Raw genomic sequence first — 13,761 nt, 5'->3', positions numbered from 1 at the left:
AGGAACTTGTGAGTTTATCAACATTATTGTCTCTTTGAATCCTAGCTGCCGCTGGATAGTCTAGATGTAGTAATATTTACTGTTGTATTTTTAGCAGAATCAACAAGCAAAAAATTTTAATTACATGTGCATATTTCTTGTGTACAAATTGGCAGGTTTTCTTTTGTTCCACTCATTATTTGGGTCTACTCTTTGGAGCCCAACCAAGCGAATCAACCCCTTAAAGATAAACTTTCATCAACAGGTTAGTGAATAAATACTGCTAGCAACTTTTTTATACCAGGTAAATTAGTTGCTAAAAGTTTCATCTTCGATTTTTTTTTCTTATAATAAATCTTGTTTCCCTTTGAAAGAAAATGTCCATATATTGTTGCTAATAAATTTATCGGTTGCTGGATATCAATGGTGTCTAATGTATTGTTGCCATTATAGATTATATTTTTAAACTAATAAGAGAAACCTAATGCTTAGTGCTTACAAAAAGCAATTAACAAATTCAACTAAAGATTGATAAAGTAGAAAGCCTCCAATATCATAAATAAAAACTTCATTATATGATCTTTCTTTAAATTAATAAAATAGTATGCACCTCAGTACCTCACCTCAACTCCTTTAACTTTACAAATCAAGTATTGACTCTGTAGTTGGTTCTGCTGTTGAATATTAACACAGTCATGAGATTTGGGAGTTAGTATAAACCTTATGCAGTAGCTTGGCATGTACTTTGTGTTAAACCTGAATTTGGTTGGCATTTGAACTGAGTTTTTCAATAGTATACTTCTTGACAATTATAATTCATACGCACAAAAAGAATGGATGGAAAGCACCTAGAAAAAAAGGGCAAGAGTGAATTATAGATAAATGGGTGGTTCGTTGGATGTTTTAGTCTTAAATTATTAAAGACTTGTGTTTTTCTGATTTAATTAGCTATTGGAGTACTTGGTTGTAAGCATTAAGATGGTACCTTATCATCTTAAATTTTTGTATTATATTTTTATCATTACAAGTAAACTAATCAGGTTAGTCTAGTTTTACGCATTCTATTTTGTCCACCAGACTTCATCCAAAGTCAGTACGGATCCTGTCTTTAAGTAATTTTATTGATTTTTTACACGTGATTAAAAACATTACATAATATTTCTTGATATCCCATTTGATTCCATCTACTCCTTGGCATTAGCACATAAAGTGAGAGTTACTTGGTATCTTCTGCTTTGATCCTAGGTGCTGATATTACTTAGAATTTCCATCAAAAGTGCACCTATGTACTTGTTGATGAGCTGACTCCTCTTAGAGAAAAGTTACTAGATGCTATTGTGGCAAAGAAAGCTTGTGTTCGGATTAGCTGGGTTGAGGTAAACAAATATTTTTTTATATTCAGTTTGAAATGTTATTTGATTACATAAATTTATAAGTACATTAAAAAGTGTTACTATAGTTTATTTAACTTTTACTTATTTTTGTATTGATTTTTCTGTAGAGAGTTGCAGAAGAAAAGATTTGCAATGAAATCCCTAGCTACAGCAAGTTTTTATTATAGATATTGACTATTCTGTGTAGATTTGCAATGATCACTCTAATCAAAGTATCACTTCGGGTCTTTATCAGCCATACTGCAACTCTCTCTGCGGAAGGTGTATCAGTCAAACTTGCAGACCAGGGAACTCGTGAAAACTGTATGGAAGGATACACGTTTGTGTTGGACTCGATAAACAGTGTAAACTTTTGTCTCTCCCTTTAATCTCTAAGAAGACTATATATATATAATGTGCATACATTATAACTTTTGTGTTGATAGTTGAGTATGCCTATTACAACAATCCACTCAAATCATACAGGCAGGAGGGTCAACTACAATCATAATAATTTTTAAATTTTAGGGCTGGATGTGATTAAAAGCTTCAAGATGTATATTCTTGTGTAAACTACACAATCACTACAATCTAATTTCAATTATTTGGTTTGTTCTTGCTTACAAATACAGTATAAATACTAGAATCAGTTACGGTCCCTCTTAGAGCTAATTGGAGCAAAGATTCTTTCCATTGAAGGGTTTAGTTCAAGCAGTCAAGTATGGTTCTCTCTTTTAAGGCAGCCTATTTTGCTTCATATGTTAATTGTTGCTGTTGATTTTTATCCTATTTTTATTAAAATAAATAAAAAATTGTGGGAATTCTTTTATTTGGGGTCTGCTTTCTAGAAAGTAGGGTTGTATGCTTCGCATTGTTCAAACTTATCCCATCTTTCAGAAGTATCTGAAACATTTTGAATGAATTTTTTCAGGAATCAAAGCATGAAGAGAACAGTTATGTTGTTTGTGTCATCCCTGGAGGGTCACCCTACAAATTTGATTGCTTCAATAAAATCAAAGTATCTAGTGTGAAGGAAATAGACTTGATGTGTGCCGTTTTAACTGGGACGTTGGATCGATCAATTTTGATATCACCTTGCGGTGAGTTTGTTTTGTTTGTGTTTATATAAATTACAGCTTTGCATATTGTCTCTCTTTCCAACAATTTTCTGTTTCTTACAAAAAGTAAATTCTCTGCTCATTTGGTTAATTGTTGCCCAAATTATTGTTGTAGCTGATCAAATGCTTCAAAAAGTCAATGGGCTTGGGTTTCTTGTTGGTAGAGAGTAGAATGCTCTCAATCTAAGCTAAAGCTAATGTGTCTAATTTAATGCGGTATAGAAAGTGGTAAAATTAGAATAAACTGTTCTCTGATGTGTCTAATTTAATGGCTATGAAAAGGTTAGAATAAACTGGTAAAATTAGTATAATTGCAGTTACATATCCTGTTATTACTTTGTATACAATTTTCTCTTTTTATTAAAGATACTCTCTTGCATCTCTTGTTTATAATCAACTTTTTTTTTTATATCTGTTCCCTTAGAACACTAGGCAATATATATAATAATCACTTAATATGTATATGTCAGATTTTATAACTTCCATGGCAGTATTGTTTTGCTAAGCAAGTTTTTTCTGTGTAAAGATTTTATAAAATATTTGCTGTTTCCAATGTAGATTTCTCAAGGCTGACGGTATTTATAAGAAATTCATTTGTCTTTTAATGATAATTCTTGAGCTCTTCTTTATATCTGTACAAGAGAACACATACAGACAAATTCTTATCCGTCTCTATGCCTACACCAAATTTCTCCTCTTTATAGATTTTACTTTTTTTTATATTGGTTTATATAACTATTCCCATTCATTAGTTTATTAAAGTTCTCATTTCTTACAATATATATATGTATAAATGTATATATTTATCGAGAGAGAGATGTGCACAGTGCGTAGTTTTCTACTTAGTACTCTCAGTGTCGACATTTATAATCTTGTCCTTGAAGATCAATGCATATTTGCATATCCATCTAATTTATTTTTGTTTTTTTCTTTTTGGTTTGTTCTACCAAACTTTTTCACTTGCATGCACGTTTTTGGTTCCCATTATAAAAAAAAAATATCGAATATCGTCATTTACTTTTCTCTCCATATTATACATTTATGGTTTTTATTTCGTAAAGAATCTGTATTATATCTTGTTATTAGCTTGTTGTTATCTCATCTCTTTAGGAGTATTTCAACCATTGTTTTCTTCTTCTTTGTGTTTGCTTTTAGTTTTGCTGGTAATTATTCCAAGTCATCCAATACTCATTTTTGGTTTATACATGACCTTTCTATATCTTCTTTGCCATGCCACTTAGTCTCAAATTTGGGTTTGTTGATTTGGTTGTAGTGTCTTTTATAGGGTTATGTATATTATTCCCCATGCCATATATGATATCATGGTTTGTTTGGATTGAGTCATGTTTCTTTCTTGTTCATTTTATTTGGTTGTTAGTTGTATTATTGTTTTGCATTAGTGACCCAGATTCACATTTCTTTCAAAAATAGCTTTGAAAATATATGTTATATCAACTCCAAAAATTAATGGGTTATATTTATATATTTTTTCTTGTTTATCTATTTATCTTTGACGTATATTAAATAACATATAACAATTGCTCATGGTTGCCACAACTACTATATTACATTGTACTTTAACTTTCTATTATGCATCTAACCCTTGATTTCTTCTTTTATGTTCTCCATAATTTTCTGTTTTTTTTACTAATGTAATTTGTACATTTGTTATGTGTGGAATTGTGGTAGCTGAACCAAAATATTGGATCCAAGGGTTCTTTTTTGGGGTTTGGTTTCTTGGTTATTTATCTGATTGTCTTTGAGTTATGGTTATTGTTTTTGTTCTATTATATGTTTTGCTCTTCTTTTTTTTTAGTTTGAGTTTCTATCAGCATTTTATATAGCATCATAAAAAAACCATTGCATTAGTATTACTGTTATTTACACAAAATAGCAAACCATGTTCTAGGGTCCTATTTTTTTCTCAATGACGTGTTAGTAGCACATATTGAGGTATCATACATTGTCAATGAAATTTTAGGATATTTATCAGATCGTGATTGGCATTTTTGTACGATGAATTGTTTGCAGTGGATCAATGGAGTTTGTTGTTCCCCCAACAGACTCATCTGTATTTTTCCCGATTTATGTCTTATTAATTCTTACGTTGTAATTTATATCACATAAAAATGGAGCTTTTATTAGTTTTCATTTCCTTCTGACAGTTCCAGCCTTGTAAGTGCAAGTAAAGTTGAGAAAAAGGGAAAATGTCAGTGACAGGTTCAAATTCTGAGCAGCCACAGTTCATTGCCAGCGCTGGAAATCGAAACTTTTCATCTAAGGCCCCACTGATTGAGAACTCTGATGCTCAGATTGTTGTTCAAGATATGAGTCTTTTTCCTTTTTCTTTTTGCTGTGTACAAATGTAGTTTATTCGTTAATTGGGTGCTTATCATGAATGGATAGAAAATATTATATTAAACCCTGAAACTGTTTGTAATAAGTCTTTAAAGAGAATTAGATGAACCAAATAGTTGTCAAACTCAAGATCGCATGAATAATAATTTTACTCATTACATTAACCCCCACCCCACCTCTGGATTGTTACCATATATCTAATGTTTTCCACAGTTAATTTGTTATCACTATAGGCATCCATTAGGTGTACTTATCCATCAATCTTTAACTAGCTCTCATTCTTGTTATAGGTTGGTGATGGGATGGCTTAGATTCTCAGAATCTCAAAAGATACTTTATTGCATAAATAGGCCAAGCACTGTAAGAATGGAGGATAAAAATATATTTTATTTATAATATATACATATATATGTTTGCTCTGGAATGTATCTTCTTCCTTCCTCTGTATTTGCGTTCTATCTCTGGCTTTGGTTTACTTACAGGCTCACCCAATTCATGTTCACGTTGAAGAAGTTAAAGGTATCTAGACCCTTGAGAAACATAATTTAGATAATAACTTAGCTTAATGCTTAGAAGAACTATTTGACAATGTTTTCTTTGCCATTGTAAACTCTTAATTCTTGGATGTATCTTATGATAAATTTGCTCAAATAGATAGAATTTTCCTTTACTCTATCTTGCATATGTAGTTAGTGTTGCCCAATACATTCTTGTTGTGGAGAAAGAATCAGGTACCTTTGTCCATTCATGTTGCTTGGATTACTAGATGCATTTCTATCAACTAAGCATGTACTGTTTGATTTTGGCCTAGTGTTCCAACGATTGGCAAATGTTTTCTTCCTTTGACAACAGAAGGTGAGAATGAAATGGTCTTTCATGAATTCCTTTCTTCCAGTTGTGATCTTAACCGATGAGTTATGTCATTTTCAGACAAAAGGAAAACGGAAGCCGTGTTACACAGATGCTACCTACGAAGAGAGGTGCCGCAATGGAGGTAAAACTCTCTGTGCTTTGTGATGCGAACCTTTTTTAGCTGGCTATGATTGTTATAATGTACAATAGTTTCTTTTAACTTGAAAGACTGGGGCTAGAGGTGATGCTGCAAAGAGGAGTGAAGTTTGAGATAGAAGCATTATCTGTGCGAGCATTATCCTTCTCATAAAAGGAGTACATACCATCTAAAATTCAAGGTGGGTTCTACATCTAATCTTTTGAAAATTATATGTATTTGTCATGTAAGAGCCTAAATAATTTAGTTGATGGGTTGTCTGCATAAGTGTTACATTAGCAAAATTAACGTTTTATAAATCAAATAACACTATTAGGAATCACTGTAATTTTCCTTCGAATTGAAAAATGAGAAAAAATCGGAAGTAAAACATTCTTAAATTTTATCTTCATTATTGGTAACATTTGAGGAAATGGACTTATTTGAGTCTTGGACTCATCTCTGCCATTCATTGGAATAGTATTCAGAGGCTCTATTATAAATCTCACCTTATTTGACTCTTCTCTGCCATTCATCAACCTTGTTTGACACTTCTAGCATTTTTTTTTGAAAAAATATTATACAATATTTGAAGGATCTAATATGTGTGGATTTTATTATTTATTTCTCTTCATGTTTTTATTTCATATTCCTCTGTTGATATTAATTAGCTTTTCACTTTAGATGGAAAACACCAATAGTTGGCTAAGAGAATAAACGAAATTTTATGTTTATGTTCTAAATGTAATTTAGAGATAGTATAGATAGATTTTCCCTAGCATAGTATATATTCCAGAAATGTGGTAAAATTAGTACTGTACCTCTACTAATCTTGGCTCAAAGTAATCCCTTTTTCAAGTGTTTGCTTCCTAGACTGAATCAAGATTTATTTACATAGATAGATAATGTACATACTATTATTAAAACTTTACTGGAAATTGACTTATCCTCTTCATATCCTAAAGGTCAGTTACAAGACAAGGAATTCTCATAATTATAATAAAAAAAAACTTTCTTTCTTTGATAAAGCATATATATGAAGCTATTGATAAAAAAAAAAGCTAGTTTGATTTATAATTTAGCTTTATATGAAAAGGGTATGTGGAAAAAGTTACAAAATGAGGTGAAATTAATGTAGAGGCACATATCAAGGACTCAATAATGTATGACTATGAATTATCATTATCAATACCCATGTAATATCTATCTTTTTTCACATAGTGGTTAATCATTATAATAACAAGCAAGTTCTTAGAAGAAATCCACACTTGAATAGTCTTAATCAAACTCATGGTATAATTAATAAAAACACTAGTGATTATCTGGTAGTTATTGTTGTTTGTATTTTCTTGTTTAAATTGTATTGATTATTCATACATTGATCATTCAAATCATATAGGCATGTACAAGCGTTCAGGAGTTTGTTCATTTGTTAGGCATGATTTACTTAGATTTGCAGTTATAACTGTTCACGATCTCTATCTTATTTCAGAGAAAGCAATTTAAGTAGTGGCTTTATTATTCAGGAACTCGTTGATATTGATTCTAATCATTACTATCCAATGCACATTTATGACTCCTAAAACAAAAAATAAATATCAGTTGTGACTCTGCCTCAATGTATTTTATAAGATGTTAATAGAGAGAGAACCATATCACCACCAAAAAATGTTTATGAAAAGGTGTAAGTAGTATAAACAAGGTCTATAGACTCTATACGTATTGTTCGCACAATATACCAGGAAATTATGTTTAGCACACAGGTTGTTACTACTCATTGAAAATATTTTGCTCCTGTTTTCTTTTAAAACCCTTATTGGATTGGTGCCTTTTTTTAGGAGACAAATAATGAATTTGTGTCTAAAAAAATGATGGTTCTGTTTCTTGAATTGCATGTCATACCATTCAGTATTTTGTTAAAGCAGCCAAGAACAGATGACACTGCATCTATTTTTGTTTCGTTTTGGCAAAGTTAATCCCATTGCTTATTGGTCTAAATGGTATGAAGCCAAGAAGTTCCCAATCATTTCTTCCCATACTTTTGACTCAACTGGCCATCCCTTCAACATTTCCAGGTTGTTATGGAGGGTTTTCCTATTTTCTGATCTAGTACATGTTTGGTTTTCAGGTTGTACAATTATTTTAGTTAATGCTATGCTCTCAGACTACATAATTTTTTTGCTTGCTTTTTTTTTATTTTGCTGGTTTGTTTTCTGATTATTGTCTTGAATAAGGATTGTTCATAATGAAGATCATTTTTAAGTGTTCAGATTTCAAAAAAAAAAAATATCAAGTATATGGTTGCTTAGTACTTTTTTCTAATACTAAGAGTCTAAGACCTCTACTTTTTGTCTTCAGTACACTCCTGTAATAGATATTTGGATCATAGGATGTATTGGCTGCATAATGATTGACTTTCTGGGTCATTTATTGATTATTTTGTTGATTTCTCTTTTTTGAAAGTGAAACAATGTAGGGGAAAAGATGTATTCAAGATGTTATCTTCTTTATTTTATTTTATTTTCCCTAAAGAATTTGTTAACTGTACTGCTTTGTGCACATGCTCCTTTTGATGGTTTATGTATTTGGCATAAGTAAAATAATAATAGTTGGTGGTAGTTTATTTTTGGAAATTAGTGAGAAGACGTGTTTATTAAAAATCGATTAAGTCATGGAGCTTTATTGGGTCAAAACATGATAGGTCTTTTCCTATTCTATTACTAAGAATGGTAAAGCTGATATTGATTGATAGTAAGATTTTCTTATGTGCTTTTTTGTCTCATATGCATTCTGATTTGGTTGGTTAATTGGTTATGGTCATTCTTATTCACTTTCAGGGATCAAAGAATCAGAAAGAAAAAAACTCTGCAGCAACAATCTACAGCAGTAATCTTGTTATTCACTTTAAAGTTAAGACTTCCGGCAACAACACCTCTGGCACTGTACAGATTCCCTAGGCATGGAGCTATGCCTTCTCTCATATTCATATCTCCCACATAAGTTCATTAGCAGTGGCAATAGGAGTAACTAATTGTTGTTTTTGCCAGAGCATCAAGTGTCTTCCTCCTCTCTTCTAATTCTTTGACTTCTTTTAATTCTGCATTAACTCATATGCTCCCTATCATATAATATATATAATGCTATAGTTAGCTATGCAATTTCATATATATAATGGTCATTTTCTTATTTTAAAGAAATAGAAGTTGTTTCTGGCACAATTGAGCCTAAGAAGGATGATCATAGAGGAGAAAGATCCTATCTTCATATATTAAGTACTTGTTTAAGCTTTATGAGGTATTGGCATCATCTGAAAAGTTGATTCCTTAAGGAGAAAGCATAAAAAAAATTAGGGTCGATAGAAGATTCTGATGCTGCAATTTCTCTTCTTCATGCTACTGGCTATTAATATATATCATAATAGGCAACAGCTTCCTAAGGAACCCTTAAAATAAATCAACACATGATTACATCAATACAGTGAAAGAAATTTAAGAGATGTGAAAGTAGAGGAACTATTTTTCTCTAGTTTCTGCTTTGTTTTCTTTTGGAGTTGTATATGCATTAAAGGTTGTATGGCATATGATGAAGTTCGTGATGGTGCTTTTGAACTTCTTAATTAACATTCATCAGAAGCTTATGGTTGCTTTTCTAATGAATATACTGTGACAGTAACAATAGAACTATTGACTTTTAGCTATGTTAGTTAGAATTGTATAAATCTTTTGATCTTAGCTTTATTGGTAGATTTGACAATGGTGAAAAGAACTCAACTTTACCAAACTAGCAAATGCTAATCTATTCTGTGCGACTTCAGTTAATTGTTTCTTTTGCCCACCTATCATAACCTGATGAAACCAAAAAAGAAAAAACTGCTAGTATTTCCTTTATATCTTATGTGGAGACTTGGAAATTATGGTTTTTGACACTCTTAAGTAAAAGGCTCATTTCTGAGTAGTTTCGAAGTAGAATGGTTTTTGTTTGCTTTGGTGTAGTTGTGAATTCATTATTTTGTATGTGGTGTCCTTTCTTGGATATAATTTCCATAGAATTTTTCTTGAAGTAATTTGTGATGCTAGATAATAACCATAAAATATTTCTTTGTTTATTTTGCAGATGTGACAAGCGAAGTAGAAAAGGATACTTAAGACTCCTTGAAAGTAGTAACTTTATTTATTTCTTTGTGTTGAAAGTAGTAACTTTTAACTATGTTGAATATTTAAGACTCTTTGAATACTTAAAGAACATTTGTTGTTGATGACAGTGTTGAATGTTTTAAACTAATTTGTGGATTGTTAATACAATGTTGAATGATCTTACTTTTTGTTATTTGAAAATCAAGTTCATTCGATGATACTAGTATATATATTAGAAAGCTAATTTTAATTATATAAAAAAAATTAAAATATAATAGAATAAATTAGTGTTATATAAATAAAATATATAATGAGAATTTAAACATATCTAAATATAATAATAATATTATGAAAATTATATTATAATATCTATTACAATAACACTTTTTATGCGAAGAATTGTGTTATGCAAACTTCATTATATAACACAAATAATGTGTTATACTAAAGTGTAGTATAACACAAAAACTGTGTTATACTAAAGTGTAGTATAACACAAATTTATAAGTATTGAAATGTGTTATATAATCGACTATAAATAACATAATTAAACACTTATCTATATATTAAAATAACGCAGAAAGTGTGTTATCGTTGATAGTATAATAACACATCTATATAACACTGATAAAGTGTTATGTAATGTACCCTGACCTACGATAACATAGCCGGTCTTAACACATCAAAAAGTGTTATGGTATGTTTTGATAACACATTTTCGGTGTTATTAAAAGCGTTTTTTCTTGTAGTGACTTCTAGGCATTACTCCAGCTCGAACAACCATTAAATGGCCACTATCGTCGAAATCACGAGCTCGAGCGACTTCCAAGTCAAAGCTTGTGAGATAACCTTCCAGTGACTCATTTGGTTGCTGTCGGACATTGTTCAAGGCAGAAGCCTCGGGCCTAATGCCGACCATGGCTTTGAATTGTTTCTTGAAATCTCTTGATAGTTGATCCCTAGAAGCAATCAAATGTCTTTTGTATTTTTCAAACCAATTTTTTGCTGGTTCCGTGAGAGAGGCTGGGAACAACATACAACTGAGCTCGTAGCCCACATTCGTGGCTCGCATAATCATGTTGAACGTGCTTAAGTGGCTGTATGGATCGAAATTTCCATCAAATGGCAGGACATGAGGAATTCTAAATCCTTGAGGAAACAGGGTGTTGAAGATATGAGGGGCAAAGGGCTTGAGTTCCTCATCAAACTCTTCGTCCCATTCCCAGCTACGTTCATTTAGCAAGAGCCTGAATGTTCTTTCCAACTACTCAATCCTTTCTTATAGTGGATCTATGGGAGTTCTAGCCTGAATCAGAGGGAACTGGTTATCATTGATTACAACTCCAGTTCCCCACCTCGACGCGGGATGTTTGCACCCATTGAGATGATCTCTCAGATCTGGATTCAGGGGATTATCATGTTCCGAATTACAGTTTAAATGCTCCCGTAAATATGGGTGGTCTCCTCGATTTCCAGTGTTCCTAGGCTTCGAGTTATATTTACTGACGGATCTAGTGTCACCCGAGCTTTCGCTGACATGGCTCGTTGCATGATTATTACAAGATGGGCTTCCTGCTGGTCTCCTTGTCTCAATAGTTTGAGATCGAGACACTTGGCTCCTCGTGGGATGGGGACCCCTACGCTCCCCAGTATTTTCTCCATTCCCATGTCTTCGCCCAGCTTGCCTTTCCCTATAACGATGGGCCGGTTACGCATCCCTCCGAACTGGTGAGGGGTGCCTTATTGGAGAAGGTGGCTGTCGTCCATTATGGGGCCTAGAAGGCACTGAATTCGCTCGATCAGGCTCTGGCACATTCTGTGTGGCACCAGGATTTCGGGTCCGAGCCTCTAAGGGGGCTCGGTTATTCCCTATTCCGGCTGGTGCCTCTGCAGTTGGGTTGGCAGCACCTTCAGCCCAGTTACCTCTCCGGGTTCTTGGTTGGACAGGTTGCTCTGCTCTTCTGGTGGCTGCGTTTTTACGTGGCTGTCCCTGAGTCCTACGAGGTGGGACGTGAACGTCCCGCAGAGGCGGAGCCTGGGCATTTTGCGGATGTGGGGCCTGAGCCGCCTACACTTCAGCAGCTAGTCTGGCTAGCTCTTCGTTGCGTTTTTTAGCTTCTGCCAACTGTTTACGCAGTTGGCGATTTTCGAGTTCCACGATTGGGACATATCTCTCGAGATTTTAGTACATATCCTCGTTGGCCCTGGGAGCAGGTGGTCCCCGAGAGTCGGTTGAACCACTCCTCTCATCGGGATCAAAATTCACCATAGGTTGCTTTCTAGGGCACCGGGGGTACTCATCTTCATCTAGTATTTCGTCTTCAAGAATATTGGGATCATTTGCAGCCATTGCTAATTCGAGAGGCTTTCTGACTAAACAGATTCATGCACTATTTAATGGCTCTCAATGAAAGTACAAAACTGTTGATGCCGTTTTCCATCAACTTGAACAGGAGAGCAATTAAACAGGGAAATGTTAGAGGAAATGAAAGAAGATGAATACAAGAGATTTTTACGTGGTTCAGCAGTAAAATCTACCTAGTCCACGAGTCAGTGTTATTAGCACTTGGGAGTTTTCTAGAAACTTTTCAGAGAATAGTTGCCCAAAGTTTTTTCTCAAGATCTCAGAATTTTCGTCCTTTACAAATGGAGTTTCCTTCTCTATTTATAGAGAAGGTTTCCGAATTCATTCCCACATATTTCGGGAAGATATTCTGTGGATCAATTAAAATAATGCTATTTAATGCATTATTTCCTACGTACACGGAAATGTCCCATAAAATGTTGGAGCGGATAACAAATTAAATAATATCCCTTAAACATTGAGATTTTACAACAATAAATACGTTCATATGTAACCGATTAGCTCAGATACGGAGTTCATTACATCTTCGATAATATCAGTCAATCACGAGCTCGTTGCCTAACTTCGCCGACGCTCAGAACCCACTGACAAAGTCATCACATTTGAGCTTACACTTCCCGAGCTCGAACCATCTCGTCTGAAGGCAAGAGATGCACCAGGGAAATATATGTCAAACCATGGCTTATTGCGAGCTCAGAGCACATTCGAGGCTACACACCCTCAAGCTTTTCGAGGTCATTATTTACAACAAAGCGGTCTGACTGAAGAATAATTTGACGATCGTGCATATTTCGAGCTTACACCTAACGAGCCTAGATTTCGGGATCATAACTTCTCATGTTCGAAATCTGGGTGTAACACACTTAAATTTAAATAAAATAAATAATTAAAATAGGATATTTTTTAGATATTTTACAATGATAATTATTTAAAAATAATAAATAATTAAATAGATTAAAATAGGATATTTTTGAGATATTTTACAATGATAATATTTAAAAATAATAAATAATTAAACAAATTAAAATATGATATTTTTGATATATTTTACAATGATAATTATTTAAAAATAATAAAATCATATGTTTTATAACTTAAATAAATTTAATTAAACTTAAACTCACTTATTAGAATAATATCATATTAAACATATAATATAATCTATTGTGAATTAGCAATAAATTGTTTTTTTTAAATACTAGCAAGAAACCTAAATTTAAAATCTACATATAATATTTAATATTACATAAACATATATAATATATAATCTCTTGTTGTCCCTCCCAAATTAAAAAACTAGAACCAACATAAACTTAAATAAAAACAAATACATTATTTAATTAAAATAGAATATTTATTTGAAATTTATATGACATTAATATAAATTTTATAAATAATTAATAAATTCTATAAATAAAACTAAGCAAATGTAGATATTGCACGTTAT

The 13,761-nt window shown here is 32.5% G+C and overlaps 1 protein-coding gene across 1 annotated transcript; it reads left to right on the top strand.

Annotated features, from left to right (window-relative positions):
- Positions 1-402: 402 nt before the first annotated feature.
- On the top strand, positions 403-2,528 carry LOC133824190 (nibrin homolog). Its single transcript, XM_062257061.1, has 5 exons — positions 403-414; positions 1,242-1,355; positions 1,481-1,527; positions 1,609-1,717; positions 2,284-2,528. The coding sequence occupies exons 1-5, from the start codon at positions 403-405 to the stop codon at positions 2,479-2,481; spliced, it is 480 nt and encodes a 159-aa protein (XP_062113045.1). The 3' UTR covers positions 2,482-2,528.
- The last annotated feature ends 11,233 nt before the right edge of the window (positions 2,529-13,761 follow it).

The sequence above is a fragment of the Humulus lupulus genome, chromosome 3, assembly GCF_963169125.1.
Source record: "Humulus lupulus chromosome 3, drHumLupu1.1, whole genome shotgun sequence".
NCBI lineage: Eukaryota > Viridiplantae > Streptophyta > Magnoliopsida > Rosales > Cannabaceae > Humulus > Humulus lupulus.
Note: the sequence above shows the minus strand (reverse complement) of the source record. Positions and strands in the feature narration are given on the sequence as shown.